This window comes from Bombina bombina, chromosome 2 (genome assembly GCF_027579735.1).
Source record: "Bombina bombina isolate aBomBom1 chromosome 2, aBomBom1.pri, whole genome shotgun sequence".
NCBI classification, from domain to species: Eukaryota; Metazoa; Chordata; class Amphibia; order Anura; family Bombinatoridae; genus Bombina; species Bombina bombina.
Window position 1 is genome coordinate 831,022,868 of NC_069500.1, and position 16,379 is coordinate 831,039,246.

The 16,379-nt window shown below is 41.9% G+C and overlaps 1 protein-coding gene across 3 annotated transcripts in view; it reads right to left on the reverse strand.

The window, feature by feature from the left end:
- Nucleotides 1-16,379, reverse strand: part of PIP5K1C (phosphatidylinositol-4-phosphate 5-kinase type 1 gamma) — a 110,986-nt gene that overhangs the window by 32,495 nt on the left and 62,112 nt on the right. For 2 of the 3 annotated variants that reach the window (XM_053703125.1, XM_053703126.1), the window contains exons 15-16: nt 3,997-4,101; nt 1,826-1,931 (exon numbers count right to left, since the gene is read on the reverse strand). In XM_053703125.1, coding sequence (XP_053559100.1) covers nt 1,826-1,931; nt 3,997-4,101 — 211 coding nt within the window. Of the gene's footprint in view, nt 1-635; nt 1,565-1,825; nt 1,932-3,996; nt 4,102-16,379 lie in introns of those variants that run through there. The other variant, XM_053703124.1, reaches the window with a different exon arrangement.

Genomic DNA, 16,379 nt, shown 5'->3' on the forward strand with positions numbered 1-16,379 from the left:
TCCAAAATCAATCTGCTATACGTTTTAAACAAACCCTTCTTAAACACTTTTCCAAATAAAGTTAAAGCTAAGCATACTGCTTATTATTAACCCCTTAGTCTCTCCACATGCCTGAGTTAAGCATATGTGCCTGCAACTCTGCCAAAAAGAAGGTATCTAAAAATAAAATTAGATCTATGTCCCAAAATAGATCCACTAAAGGATATACCTCTAAAGTGCTATCCTTCAGTACCTAGAAGGAAAATGCACTTACCTGTGGATCCAGCTGCAGGGCATGTAATAGCTACTTAGGTGTGACCGGTACTCTACTCCCCGTCAGGGACCTGTAGTAAAAGAATGAACGGAGTAACCAACCCTGGCTTTCTACAAAGGGGTAGCAAAATGTTAGAAGTAAAGCAAAAACTACCTTGCCGCCTTCTAACTGCTAAAAGCCACCACTACTCTTACTAAAGAGATTGACGTAGACACAGCTAGACCCCAATCCTTGCTTGCAGGGAAAAGTACCCATAAAAGGATTATCTATCTCCATTGACGGAGGCAAAGAGAATGACTTGGAATTATGGGTAAGGAAAGTTACACTTAACAGCTTTGCTGGGGTGCTCTTTGCCTCCTCCTGCTGGCCAGTAGTTGAATATCCCACTAGTAATAGGAATGATGTTGTGGACTCTCCATGTCATAGGAAATAAATATATATTGCATTCATGTACTTTGACTCCTTTGCTGTTGCCATCCAAGTACAAATATAAACAAGTGTGTGCTTTGAGCTAATAGATTTCTTATTATGTTGGCTCAGTCACACGTGCATTGTTTCTTCAACAAAGTATACTAAGAGAATGAAGAATATTAGATAATAGAAGTAAATTGGAAAGTTGTTTAAAATTATATGCTCTATCTGAATCACAAAATAAAATTTATGTTTCATATCCCTTAAATTAAAATTTTTATGGGTGGGTGGGGGGATACATTTTGAGTTTAATGTCCCGTTATGTAAAATACAGTTCTCAAACAACAATAATGCTATCCAAAAATGTATATTTTGTTGGTTTTGGTGCAAAAATGTATTCCATGCTTAAATAAATTCATTCATAAAAGAGTGAATGGAGATGGGGGCTCTTGTATTCAGGTGTATTAAAGCCATACCCAAAATTACAGCAGCATGATGGGAAAGGAAACGCGTGCATAATTTGTCATGCCAGAAGCAAGCAGAACCATTAAAGGAACAGGAGAAGAGAAAAGAAGGTAACACACAACATGCCCTGTACCTGCAATGCTTTCTGAAAAGTTCATAAGACTTTCTAAAATGCTGAATTACCAACCAATCCCTATAGGACAATTTCCAAGCTTGTAGGAAAATAGACAAGATGCCAAGGTATAGATATGGAGTTAATACAATCCATGCATCTCACTGCACACATGTCCTGCCCCTCTAATGGGAAACTGGACCCACTCAAAACTTACTGTTCCCATTGCTAAAACTCACGGCCAGCTTACTCCTAGTCATGAAAGCCAACAATATATAAACTGAAAGCAAATACAAGTTGCTTGTTCCACCTAGTTCTTCACGCTGTAAAAAATAAGAAGTTGCTTTATCACTGGCTTTTTTATGCCAAGGACAAAGCTTAGTACTGATTTTCAATAACTGAATTCCCTTGCTGTATGAGTTACAGCCTCATCCGGGAATATATAAAGTGATGTCACATTGTGTATTGCGACTACTTCACTGCAAGAAAGGGAACTAAACAAGTAGAATTTAAGTTCCAGAAGGGACTTTGCATTAGATTGAAAACATACTTCCCTACTTGCAGCCAATGACGAGAATACTTACAAAATAAATATCTGTCACTGGCACGTCCTCATCTCCCTCCGACCTCTGACTTGCTGTTTCACTAAGGATGCTAGGAATGGGCCTTCCTGTACAACCAGAAGCCTCACTGAAGAAAAAAATAAATTGTTAGGATTAAAAGAGCTCTATTTAAATTATATATGATATATAAAGGCTTGTTGGACATCCCATTCCAAAACCATAGGCATTAATATGAAGTTGACCCCCATTTGCATTTATAACAGCCTCCACTTTTCTAGGAAGGCTCTCCATAACATTTTGAAGTGTGTCTGTGTGAATTTGTGGTCATTCAGCCAAAAGATCATTTGTGAGGTCAGGCACTGATATTGGATAAGAATGCCTACCTCGCAATCTGCATCCACTCCGAAGGTGTTCAGTGTGGTTGAGGTCACACATACACACATACATATATACACATACATACATATATATATATGTACATATACACACACACACACACATACAGTCATATTCAAAAGTTTAGGCACCCCTGACAATTTCCATGATTTTCATTTATAAATAATTGGGTGTTTGGATCAGCAATTTCATTTTGATCTATCAAATAACTGAAGGACACCGTAATATTTCAGTAGTGAAATGAAGTTTATTGGATTAACAGAAAATGTGCAATATGCATCAAAACAAAATTAGACAGGTGCATAAATGTGGGCACCCTTGTCATTTTGTTGATTTGAATACCTGTAACTACCTAGCACTGATTAATTGGAACACACAACTGGTTTGGTGAGCCCATTAAGCCTTGAACTTCATAGACAGGTGCATCCAATCATGAGAAAAGGGTATTTAAGGTGACCAATTGCAAGTAGTTGTTCTCTTTGACTCTCCTCTGAAGAGTGGCAACATGGGGGCCTCAAAACAACTCTCAAATGACCTGAAAACAAAGATTGTTCAACAATATGGTTTAGGGGAAGGCTACAAAAAGCTATAGCAGAGATTGAAGCTGTCAGTGTCCACTGTGAGGAACATAGTGAGGAAATGGAAGACCACAGGCACAGTTCTTGTTAAGGCCAGAAGTAAAATATCGGAGAGGCAAAGGCAAAGGATGGTTAGAATGGTCCTACAACATCATCTTGCTGCAGATGGTGTCACTGTGCATCGTTCAACAATTCAGCGCATGGGAGAGTGACATGGAAGAAGCCTTTTCTGCACACACACCACAAACAGAGTCGCTTGAGGTATGCAAACGCACATTTGGACAAGCCAGCTTCATTTTGTAAGAAGGTGCTGTGGACTGATGAAACAAAGATTGAGTTATTTGGTCATAACAAGGAGCGTTATGCATGGCGGCAAAAGAACACAGCGTTCCAAGACAAACACTTGCTAGCCACAGTAATATTTGGTGGATGTTCCATCATGCTGTGGGGCTGTGTGGCCAGTGCTGGTACTGGGAATTTTGTTAAAGTTGAGGGTCACATGGATTCCACTCAATATCAGCAGATACTTGAGGATAATGTTGAGGAATCAGTCCAAAGTTAAAGTTACGCAGGAACTGGATATTTCAACAAGACAACGACCCAAAACACTGCTCAAAATCTACTCTGGCATTTATGCAGAGGAACAAGTATAATGTCCTGGAATGGCCATCCCAGTCCCCAGAACTGAATATAATTGAAAATTTGTGGGTTGATTTGAAGCAGGCTGTTCATGCTCAGCATGCATCAAACCCAACTGAACTGGAGATGTTTTGCCAGGTGGAATGGTCCAAAATACCTTCATCCAGACACTTGTTACAGGCTATAGGAAGCATCTATTATATATTGATGCAATATTTCTGTTGGGGCGCCCAAATTTATGCACCTGTCTTATTTTGTTTTGATGCATATTGCACATTTTCTGTTAATCCAATAAAGCTCATTTCAATGAAATATTACTGTCTCCTTCAGTTATTTGATAGATCAAAATGAAATTGCTGATCCAAACACCCATTTATTTATAAATGAAAACAATGGAAATTGTCAGGGGTGCCTAAACTTTTGCATATGACTGTACAATGACAAAAGTTTCAACCAGTATATTTTGGCTTTTCTATGGAGACAGAAAATGCAGATGAACAAACTGGGAGAACTGACCAGAGAAAGTTAGAATAGAGTGAAATTAAAGGAGGAATAGGTGATAATGTATCTTTTCCTCACCCCAGTTCTTCTTCTTCTGGTTCTTTGACTGTACTCTCCTGCCTGGTTTCCACCTCCACAGTGATCTGCTGCACGTCTTCCTCTGCTCGCATTTCTTCGTGAGACCTGCAAGTCAAAGGAACCACACAGTCTATGCTCCTGAATTGTAACTCTTTACATTTTTGTTACGGTTACAGTCACCCCTGAGTTTTCATTTTCATTACTATTTAGACAGCTAGGATTCCCTCCATAAAGTGGATTGTTAGGAACTGCAGTTCCTTCTACTTGGTGTTAAGAAACTGATAATCTTTCAGGGTTCTGAAAAACATATCCAGTAAATGATTTGATAAACATCAGTGTTCTCCCCAGGTCCTATTTAATGGGAAAACCATCCAGCTAAAATGTAAGCAAATACTAAGCAAAAATAATAGATTAATAAATAAATAAAATAGCTTAAAGGGACAGTCTAATCAGAATAAAACTTACATGATTCAGATAGGGCATGTCATTTTAAACAACTTTCCAATTTACTTTTATCATCAAATTTGCTTTATTCTATTGGTATTCTTAATTCAAAGCTAAACCTATGTAGGCTCATATGCCAATTTATAAGCCCTTGAAGGCCATCTCTTATCTGAATGCTTTTTAACAGTTTTTTCACAGCTAGAGGGCGTTATTTCATGTGTGCCATAGATAACATTGTGCTCACGCCCGTGGAGTTACCTAGGAGTCAGCACTATTTGACTAAAATGCAAGTCAAAAGAACTGAAATAAGGGGACAGTCTGCAAAGCCTTAGATACAAGGTAATCACAGAGGTAAAAAATAACGAAATTTATGCTTACCTGATAAATTTATTTATTTCTTGACATGGTGAGTCCACGGATCATCTAATTACTATTGGGAATATCACTCCTGTCCAGCAGGAGGCGGCAAAGAGCACCACAGCAAAGCTGTTAAATATCACCTCCCTTCCCTCCAACCTCAGTCATTCGATCGAAGCAAAAGGAGAGAAAGGAAGAAACAAGGTGCAGAGGTGCCTGAGGTTTATAATATAACAAAAAGACCCATCTTAAAAAACAGGCTGGGCCGTGGACTCACCGTGTCAAAAAATAAATACATTTATCAGGTAAGCATAAATTTTGTTTTCTTTCTAAGTCCACGGTAATCTAATTACTATTGGGAATCAATACCCAAGCTAGAGGACAGATGATAAGGGAGGGACAAGACAGGGAACCTAAAAAGAAGGCACCACTGCTTGAAGAACCTTTCTCCCAAAAGAAGCCTCAGCCGAGGCAAAAGTATCAAATTTATAGAATTTTGAAAAGAGGACCAAGTTGCAGCCTTGCAAAACTGTTCCACAGAAGCTTCATTTTTGAATGCCCAGGAAGAGGAAACAGCCCTCGTAGAATGAGCCGTAACTCTCTCAGGAGGCTGCTGTCCAGCATTTTCATAGGCCAAGCGAATGACACTCTTTAGCCACAAAGAAAGAACTAGCCGTAGCTTTCTGCCCCTTACGTTTCCCAGAGAAAGCCACAAATAGAGCAGAAGACTCGCGAAAATCCTTAGTCGCCTGTAAATAGAATTTCAATGCCCGCACCACGTCTAGGTTGTTTGGCAGACGTTCCTTATGAGAAGAAGGGTTAGGACATAAAGAAGGAACAACAATCTCCTGATTAATGTTCCGATCTGAAACCACTTTAGGAAAAAAATCCTAACTTAGTACGCAAAACTACCTTATCCGAATGAAAAATAAAGTAAGGAGACTCAAACTGTAATGCAGAGAGCTCTGAAACTCTAAGAGCAGATGAAATAGCAACAAGAAACAAAACCTTCCAAGATAACAATTTAATATCTAAGGAATGCATAGGCTCAAACAGAGCCTGCTGAAGAACTTTAAGAGCAGGGAGGAGTAACCGGTTTAAACACAGGCCTGATTAAGACCAAGGCCTGACAGAACGATTGCACATCTGGTACATCCGCCAGACGTTTATGTAATAAGATAGACAAGGCAGATAATTGACCCTTTAAGGAACTTGCCGATAAACCCTTCTCCAAACCCTCTTGGAGAAAAGACAAAATTCTAGGAATCCAAACTCTACTCCAAGAGTAGCCTCTAGATTCACACCAATGCAGATATTTACGCCATATCTTATAGTAAATCTTAATGGTAACAGGCTTACAAGCCTGAATCATGGTCTCAATGACCAACTCAAAAAACCCACGCTTAGATAAAATTAAGCGTTCAATCTCCAAGCAATCAGCTTCAGAGAAACTAGGTTTGGGTGAAGGAAGGGCCCTTGAAGTAGAAGGTCCTTCCTCAATGGAAGTCTCCAATGAGGGAGAGATGACATCTCCACTAGATCTGCATACCAGATCCTGCGGGGACACACCGGTGCAATGAGGATCAACGATGCCCTCTCCTGTTTGATTCGAGCAATGACTCGAGGAAGGAGAGCGAACAGAGGAAATAGATATGCAAGACTGAAATTCCAAGGGACCGCCAGAGCATCTATCAGTACAATCTGAGGATCCCTTGACCTCGACCCGTACCTTGGCATTCTGACGAGATGCCATGAGATTCAGCTCCGGCTGTCCCCATTTGAGAATCAAGCTAGAAAACACTTCCGGATGGAGTATCCGCTCCCCCGGGTGAAAGGTCTGTCTGCTCAGAAAATCTGCTTCCCATTGTCCACTCCTGGAATGTGGATCGCAGATAGACAGCAGTCATGGATCTCCGCCCACTGAATAATCTTGGCTACCTCTGTCATGGCCAAGGAATTCTGAGTTCCCCCCTGATGGGTGATATAAGCCACTGAAGTTATGTTGCCCGACTGGAACCTGATAAACCGGGCCGAAGCTAACTGAGGCCAGGCGAGCATTGAAGATTGCTCTCAGCTCCAGAATGTTTATGGGTAGAACAGACTCCTTCAAAGTCCATGTCCCCTGAGCCTTTAGAGAGCCCCAGACTGCTCCCCATCCCAGTAGGCTGGCGTCCGTTGTCACAATCACCCAGGTGGGTCTGCGGAAGCAGGTTCCCTGGGAAAGATGATCCTGAGACAACCACCAAAGAAGAGAATCCCTTGTCTCCTGATCCAGATGTAATCGCGGAGACAGATCTGCATAATCCCCGTTCCACTGCCTGAGCATGCATAACTGCAGAGGTCTGAGGTGGAAACGGGCAAACGGAATGATGTCCATGGCAGCTACCATCAGACTGATCACCTCCAAACATCGAGCCAAAGAAGGCAGAGGAAAAGACAGAAGTACCAGACAAGAATCGAAAATCTTTGATTTCCTGACCTCTGTCAGAACTCTATTATGGTTCCCAAGAACACTACCCTTGTAGTTGGAATTAAGGAACTCTTTCCAAATTCACCTTCCATCCGTGAGAGCGCAGGAAGGATAACAACATCTCTGTGTGGGAGTTTGCTTGTTGAAAGGATGGCGTCTGAACCAGAATGTCGTCCAGATAAGGCGCCACTGCAATGCCCCGCAACCGGAGCACCGCCAACAGGGATCCCAGAACCTTTGAAAGAATTCTGGGAGCTGTGGCAAGGCCGACTGGAAGAGCCACAAACTGGAAATGTTTGTCTAGAAATGCGAACCTCAGAAACTTGTGATGATCCCTGTGGATGGGAACATGCAGGTACGCGTCCTTTAAATCTACCATTGTCATAAATTTACCCTCTTGAACCAAGGGAAGTATGGAACGAATAGTTTCCATCTTGAAGGACGGTACTCTGAGGAATTTGTTTAGACTTTTGAGATCTAAAATTGGTCTGAAAGTTCCCTCTTTTTTGGGAACCACAAACTGATTAGAGTAAAATCCCAGACCCTGTTCCTGCATTGGAACAGGAACTATCACTCGCAGGTCGGAAAGATCCCGAACACAGTGTAAGAACGCCTCTCTTTTTATCTGGTCTGCAGATAATCTTGAGAGCAGAAACCTGCCCCTGGGAGGAAAGGTCTTGAACTCTAGTTTGTATCCCTGAGACACAATGTCTACCACCCAGGGATCCTGAATATCCCAAACCCAAGCCTCTGCGAAGAAGTCTGCCCCCCACAAGATCCGATCCCGGATCAGGGGCAGACCCTTCATGCTGACTGAGTCATTAGTGGGCTTCTTGGATTGCTCTACCTTGTTCCAAGACTGGTTGGGTCTCCAGGATGGCTTGAACTGTTCCTGCTTGGTAGAGGGAGAGGAAGGCTTACCCTTGAAGTTTTGAAAGGAACGAAAATTACTCTGACGTCCCTTCTGCTTATTCCTCTTATCCTGAGGGAGGAAATTACTCTTTCCTCCCGTAATGTCGGAAATAATTTCAACCAATCCCGTCCCAAACAAGGTCTTACCCTTGTAAGGAATCGCTAAAAGCTTAGACGACACATCCGCAGACCAGGATTTCAACCATGCGGGCCAGTACGGCAAACTCAGAAATGTTTGCTCCCAGCTTGATAACCTGTAGGGAAGCATCCGTAATAAAAGAATTGGCCAACTTAAAGGCCTTGATCCTATCCTGGATCTCTTCAAGGGGATTGTCTGTCTGAATAGAATCAGACAACACATCAAACCAGTATGCACAGCACTAGCGACGGTAGCAATACACACTGCAGGTTGCCAATGTAAACCCTGGTGTACATACATCTTTTTGAGCAAACCCTCCAACGTCTTATCCATAGGATCTTTAAAGGAACAGATATCCTCTATGGGAATAATGGTTCTCTTAGTTAAGGTGGAAATTGCCCCTTCCACTTTGGGGACCGTCTGCCAAGACGCCTTGATAGAGTCAGCAATAGGAAACATCTTCTTAAAAATAGGGGATGGAGAAAAAGGGATATCCAGTCTCCCTCCCATTCCCTAGCAATAATCTCTGTAGCCCAATATGGTACAGGAAAAAACTCCACCATGGAAGGTACATCAAAATATTTGTTAAGTTTACTAGACTTCTTAGGATTGACTTCAACTGTAGTGTTGGAGTCGTCCAATGTAGCTAAAACCTCCTTAAGTAACAAACGGAGGTGTTCCAGCTTCAACCTGAAGGATACAGCTTCAGCATCAGAAGGAATTACACTATCTGAGATTTCACCCTCAGATGCTACCGAAGTATCCTCCTCCTCAGATTTCTGGGAGGGAACATTCGGAATAGCCACGACTGTATTAAAAACCTCACTGATTCTTTACATTTCCTCTTGCGCTTTCCCTGCAGCATGGGAAAAGCAGACAACAGAGGAGATACTGCAGAAGACATGAGGGAAGCGATGTCTTGCAAAGTCACTCCAAGCGGAGCTTGAGAGGAAGCGCAGGGCACTGCATGTGTGGACGATAGCATTTGGGACACGTGAGGAGAAAGCTGTGGCATATCTTGAACATTGTCAGAAGACTCCTGGACAGCATCCACCTTAGACAATGTTGGCTCAGAAAAAAGTCTATCCCTGTAATTTAAAGTTCTCTCAATACTTGAGGAACAGAAAGGGATAGGTGGTTCCACGTTAGCATCAAAACATAAAGAACAAGAAACATTTTGTATGGCCTCTTGGTCCATCTTTACTCACAATTGATCAAATTAGAATAAATAAAACTGATAATTTAGGTTGAAAATAATGTTAAAACGTAGCTTTTTTTTTTTTGCTTGAAAAAAAAAACACATAATTTATGTAAGAATTTACGTTCTTTCATATTGGCAAGAGTCCATGAGCTAGTGACGTATGGGATATACATTCCTACCAGGAGGGGCAAAGTTTCCCAAACCTCAAAATGCCTATAAATACACCCCCACCACACCCACAATTCAGTTTAACGAATAGCCAAGAAGTGGGGTGATAAGAAAGGAGCGAAAGCATAAACAAGGAATTGGAATAATTGTGCTTTATACAAAAAAATCATGACCACCATAAAAAGGGTGGGTCTCATGGACTCTTGCCAATATGAAATAAATTAATTTATCAGGTAAATTCTTACATAAATTATGTTTTCTTTCATGAAATTGGAGAGAGTCCATGAGCTAGTGACGTATGGGATAGCAAATACCCAAGATGTGGAACTCCACGCAAGAGTCACTAGAGAGGGAGGGATAAAAATAAAGACAGCCAATTACGCTGTAAAAACATAATTTATGCTTACCTGATAAATTTATTTCTCTTGTAGTGTGTTCAGTCCATGGGTCATCCATTACTTATGGGATATATTCTCGCAAGAGGATCACCCAAGCAGAGCTGCTATATAGCTCCTCCCCTCACATGTCATATCCAGTCATTCGACCGAAACAAGACGAGAAAGGAGAAACTATAAGGTGCAGTGGTGACTGGAGTTATAATTTTAAAATTTAGAACCTGCCTGAAAAAGACAGGGCGGGCCGTGGACTGAACACACTACAAGAGAAATAAATGTATCAGGTAAGCATAAATTATGTTTTCTCTTGTTAAGTGCGTTCAGTCCACGGGTCATCCATTACTTATGGGATACCAATACCAAAGCTAAGTACACGGATGATGGGAGGGACAAGGCAGGAACATTAAACAGAAGGAACCACTGCCTGTAGAACCTTTCTCCCAAAACCAGCCTCCGAAGAACCGAAAGTGCCAAATTTGTAAAATTTGGAAAAAGTATGAAGTGAAGACCAAGTTGCAGCCTTGCAAATCTGTTCAACAGAGGCCTCATTCTTAAAGGCCCAGGTGGAAGCCACAGCTCTAGTGGAATGAGCTGTAACTCTTTCAGGAGGCTGCTGTCCAGCAGTCTCATAGGCTAAACGTATTATGCTACGAAGCCAAAAAGAGAGAGAGGTAGCCGAAGCCTTTTGACCTCTCCTCTGTCCAGAGTAAACGACAAACAGAGAAGAAGTTTGTCTAAAATCTTTAGTTGCCTGTAAGTAGAACTTCAGAGCACGGACCACGTCTAGATTATGCAAAAGACGTTCCTTCTTTGAAGAAGGATTAGGACATAACGATGGAACAACAATCTCTTGATTGAGATTCCTGTTAGAAACAACCTTAGGTAAAAACCCAGGTTTAGTACGCAGAACTACCTTATCTGAATGAAAGATCAGATAAGGAGAGTCACAATGTAAGGCAGATAACTCAGAGACTCTCCGAGCCGAGGAAATAGCCATCAAAAACAAAACTTTCCAAGATAAAAGCTTAATATCAATGGAATGAAGGGGTTCAAACGGAACACCCTGAAGAACTTTAAGAACCAAGTTTAAGCTCCACGGAGGAGCAACAGCTTTAAACACAGGCTTAATTCTAGCCAAAGCCTGACAAAAGGCCTGGACGTCTGGATGCTCTGCCAGACGTTTGTGTAAAAGAATAGACAGAGCTGAAATCTGTCCCTTTAGCGAACTAGCGGATAAACCCTTTTCTAAACCCTCTTGTAGAAAAGCTAATATCCTAGGAATCCTAACCTTACTCCATGAGTAACTCTTGGATTCGCACCAATATAAATATTTACGCCATATCTTATGGTAAATTTTTCTTGTCACAGGTTTCCGAGCCTGTATTAATGTATCAATAACCGAATCCGAAAACCCACGCTTTGATAGAATCAAGCGTTCAATTTCCAGGCAGTCAGCCTCAGAGAAATTAGGTTTGGATGGTTGAAAGGACCCTGAATTAGAAGGTCCTGCCTCAGAGGAAGAGACCATGGTGGACAGGACGACATGTCCACTAGGTCTGCATACCAGGTCCTGCGTGGCCACGCAGGCGCTATCAGAATTACCGATGCCCTCTCCTGTTTGATCCTGGCAATCAGCCGAGGTAGCAACGGAAATGGTGGAAACACATAAGCTATGTTGAAAACCCAAGGTGCTGCTAATGCATCTACCAGCACCGCTCCCGGGTCCCTGGATCCGTAACAAGGAAGCTTCGCGTTCTGGCAAGATGCCATGAGATCCAGATCCGGTTTGCCCCAACGACGAATCAGTTGAGCAAATACCTCCGGGTGAAGTTCCCACTCTCCCGGATGAAAAGTCTGGCGACTTAGGAAATCCGCCTCCCAGTTCTCTACGCCTGGGATGTGAATCGCTGACAGGTGGCAAGAGTGAGACTCTGCCCAGCGAATTATCTTCGAGACTTCCAACATCGCTAGGGAACTCCTGGTTCCCCCTTGATGATTGATGTAAGCCACAGTCGTGATATAGTCCGACTGAAATCTGATGAACCTCAGCTTTGCTAACTGAGGCCAAGCTAGAAGAGCATTGAATATTGCTCTTAATTCGAGAATGTTTATTGGGAGGAGTTTCTCCTCCTGAGTCCACGATCCCTGAGCCTTCAGGGAATTCCAGACTGCTCCCCAGCCTAGAAGGCTGGCATCCGTTGTTACAATCGTCCAATCTGGCCTGCGAAAGGTCATTCCTTTGGACAGATGAACCGGTGACAACCACCAGAGAAGCGAATCTCTGGTCTCCTGGTCCAGATTTAGCAAAGGGGACAGATCTGAGTAATCCCCGTTCCATTGACTGAGCATGCATAGTTGCAGCGGTCTGAGATGCAGGCGCGCAAATGGCACTATGTCCATCGCCGCGACCATTAAGCCGATTACCTCCATGCACTGAGCTACTGATGGGCTTGGAATGGAATGAAGGACACGGCAAGCATTGAGAATCTTTGATAACCTGGACTCCGTCAGGTAAATCTTCATCTCTACAGAATCTATAAGAGTCCCTAGAAAAGGAACCCTTGTGAGTGGTAACAGAACTCTTTTCCACGTTCACTTTCCACCCATGCGACCTCAGAAATGCTAGAACTATCTCTGTATGAGACTTTGCATTCTGAAAACTTGACGCTTGTATCAGAATGTCGTCTAGGTACGGAGCCACCGCTATGCCTCTAACTTTGCTCAAGGCCTCATCCAACGGCTCTGTGCGAATCGCCTCTTCCAGAGACTCAAACCAGAATGCCGCTGCAGCCGTAACAGGCGCAATGCATGCAAGAGGCTGCAATATAAAACCCTGTTGAACAAACATTTTCTTAAGATAACCCTCTAATTTTTTATCCATTGGATCTGAGAAAGCACAGCTATCCTCCACCGGGATAGTGGTACGCTTGGCTAACGTAGAAACTGCTCCCTCCACCTTAGGGACCGTCTGCCATAAGTCTCGTGTGGTGGGGTCTATAGGGAACATTTTTCTAAATATCGGGGGAGGGGAAAAAGGCACACCGGGTCTATCCCACTCCTTACTTATAATTTCTGTAAGTCTTTTTGGTATAGGAAAAACGTCAGTACACACCGGTACCACATAGTATCTATCCAACCTACACAATTTCTCTGGAATTGCCACCGTGTCGCAATCATTCAGAGCCGCTAATACCTCCCCTAGTAACACACGGAGGTTCTCAAGCTTAAATTTAAAATTTGAAATTTCTGAATCCGGTCTCCCCGGATCAGAACCGTCACCGACAGAATGAAGCTCACCGTCCTCATGTTCTGCAAATTGTGACGCAGTATCAGACATGGCTCTCGTGTCATCAGCGCGCTCTGTCCTTAACCCAGAGCTATCGCGTTTGCCCCTTAATTCGGGCATATTATATAATACTTCTTTCATAACATTAGCCATATCATGTAAAGTGATTTGTAAGGGCCTAGATGTACTAGGTCTCTCAATCCTACGCATCTCCCGAGCGAGAGACGCAGGTACTGACACGTGAAGAGTTAGGCGGCATAACTTCCCCCTCGTTGTCTGGTGATAGCTTCTTTATCGGTACAGATTGACTTTTATTCAAAGCAATATCAATACAATTGGTACACATCGTTCTATTGGGCTCCACATTGGCTTTTGAACATGATGAACAAACAGTTTCCTCTGAATCAGACATGTTTAAAAAACAGACTTAGCAGTGAAAAACTAACAAGCTTGGAAATCACTTTCAATAAGTTTTACAAGCAATATAAAAAACGCTGCAGCGCTTCAAAAATACAGATATAATTAAACAATTCTTAACAAGAAGTGTATTATTAGCAGAGGATTGCACCCATTAGCAAAAGGATGATATAACCCCTCGATACCCAAAACGGATAAAACAGATATCAATTAAGATTTAACGCTTTTAATCACAGTCAGCACACTGTCACAGATCTGCTGTGACTGATTACCTCCCTCACAAATGAAATTTGCAGACCCCTGAGCTCTCTAGAGACGTCCTGGATCAAGGAGGAAGAAGCAGAAAGACTGTGCAATAATTTTAACTGTGCAACAAGGCGCTAAAACAAGGGCCCTCCCACTCCAATCACAACAGTGGGAGCCCTGATATAACGGTTTCCATGCAGAAAAATATGTTAGCCATGTGGAAAAAATCATGCCCAAAGCGATTTATCACCAAGTACCTCACAAAAATCGAATAACATGCCAGTAAACATTTTATTAAAAAAACAACATTTTTCAATGTCATGCAAAGCTATCACTAAGCCTGCTACCAGTCGCTACCACTGCAGAGAAGGCTTAAGTATTATTTCAGTGTTAACAGTATTTTCTCAGTCAAATTCTAGTCCCTAGAATATAACTCGACTGCGCATACATTTATCAGCCTGATACCAGTTGCTACTACTGCATTTAAGGCTGTACTTACATCATACGGTAACAGCAGTATTTTCTTAGTCAATTCCATTCCCAGAAAATAAAGTACTGCACATACCTCATTTGCGGAGGACCCCGCATGCTATTCCTAGTTTCTGAAGTTACCCCACTCCTCAGAATGTCGAGAACAGCCAGTGGATCTTAGTTACGCCTGCTAAGATCATAGATAAAAAACGCAGGCAGTTTCTTCTTCCAAATACTGCCTGAGATAGAAAAACAGCACACTCCGGTGCCATTTACAATAACAAACTTTTGATTGAAGAATAGTTAAGTAAAAACTCCAGCTCCTCTCGCGACCTCCTTCTTTGTTGAGGGTTGCAAGAGAATGACTGGGTATGACATGTGAGGGGAGGAGCTATATAGCAGCTCTGCTTGGGTGATCCTCTTGCAACTTCCTGTTGGGAAGGAGAATATATCCCATAAGTAATGGATGACCCGTGGACTGAACACACTTAACAAGAGAAATTAATCCACAACCCAAATCTAAAGTTTTAATCTTTATAATGAAAAAAACTGAAAATATAAGCAGAAGAATCAAACTGAAAAAGCTGCCTGAAGTACTTTTCTACCAAAAACTGCTTCTGAAGAAGAGAAAACATCAAAATGGTAGAATTTAGTAAAAGTATGCAAAGAAGACCAAGTTGCTGCTTTGCAAATCTGATCAACAGAAGCTTCATTCTTAAAAGCCCAGGAAGTAGAAACTGACCTAGTAGAATGAGCCGTAATCCTCTAAGGCGGGGATTTACCCGACTCCAAATAAGCATGATGAAACAAAAGCTTTAACCAAGATGCCAAAGAAATGGCAGAAGCCTTCTGACCTTTCCTAAAACCAGAAAAGATAACAAATAGACTAGAAGTCTTCCTGAAATCTTTAGTAGCTTCAACATAATATTTCAAAACTCTTACCACATCCAAAGAATGTAAAGATCTCTCCAGAGAATTCTTAGGATTAGGACACAAAGAAGGGACAACAATTTATCTACTAATGTTGGAGTTCACAACTTTAGGTAAAAATTTAAATGAAGTCTGCAAAACCGCCTTATCCTGATGAAAAAAATCAGAAAAGGAGACTCACAAGAAAGAGCAGATAATTCAGAAACTCTTCTAGCAGAAGAGATGGCCAAAAGGAACAATACTTTCCAAGAAAGTAATTTAATGTCCAGAGAATGCATAGGCTCAAACGGAGGAGCCTGTAAAGCCTTCAAAACCAAATTAAGACTCCAAGGAGGAGAAATTGATTTAATGAAAGGCTTGATACAAACCAAAGCCTGTACAAAAACAATGAATATCAGGAAGTTTAGCAATTTTTCTGTGGAACAAAACAGAAAGAGCAGAGATTTGTCCTTACAAAAGAACTTGCAAACAAACCCTTATCTAAACCATCCTGAAGAAACTGTAAAATTCTAGGAATTCTAAAAGAATGCCAAGAGAATTTATGAGAAGAGCATCATGAGATGTAAGTCTTCCAAACTAGATAATAAATCATTCTAGACACAGATTTACGAGCCTGCAACATAGTATTAATCACTGAGTCAGAGAAACCTCTATGACTAAGCACTAAGCGTTCAATTTCCATACCATCAAATTAAATGATTTGAGATCCTGATGGAAAAAACGAACCTTGAGTTATAAGGTCTGGCCTTAATGGAAGTGGCCAAGGTTGGCAACTGGACATCCGAACAAGATCCACATTCCAAAACCTGTGCGGCCATGCAGGAGCCATCAAAAACACAAACGATTGCTCCATGATGATTTTGAAAATCACTCTTGGAAGAAGAACTAGGGGTGGAAAAATATAGGCAGGTTGATAACTCCAAGAAAGTGTCAATGCATCCACTGCT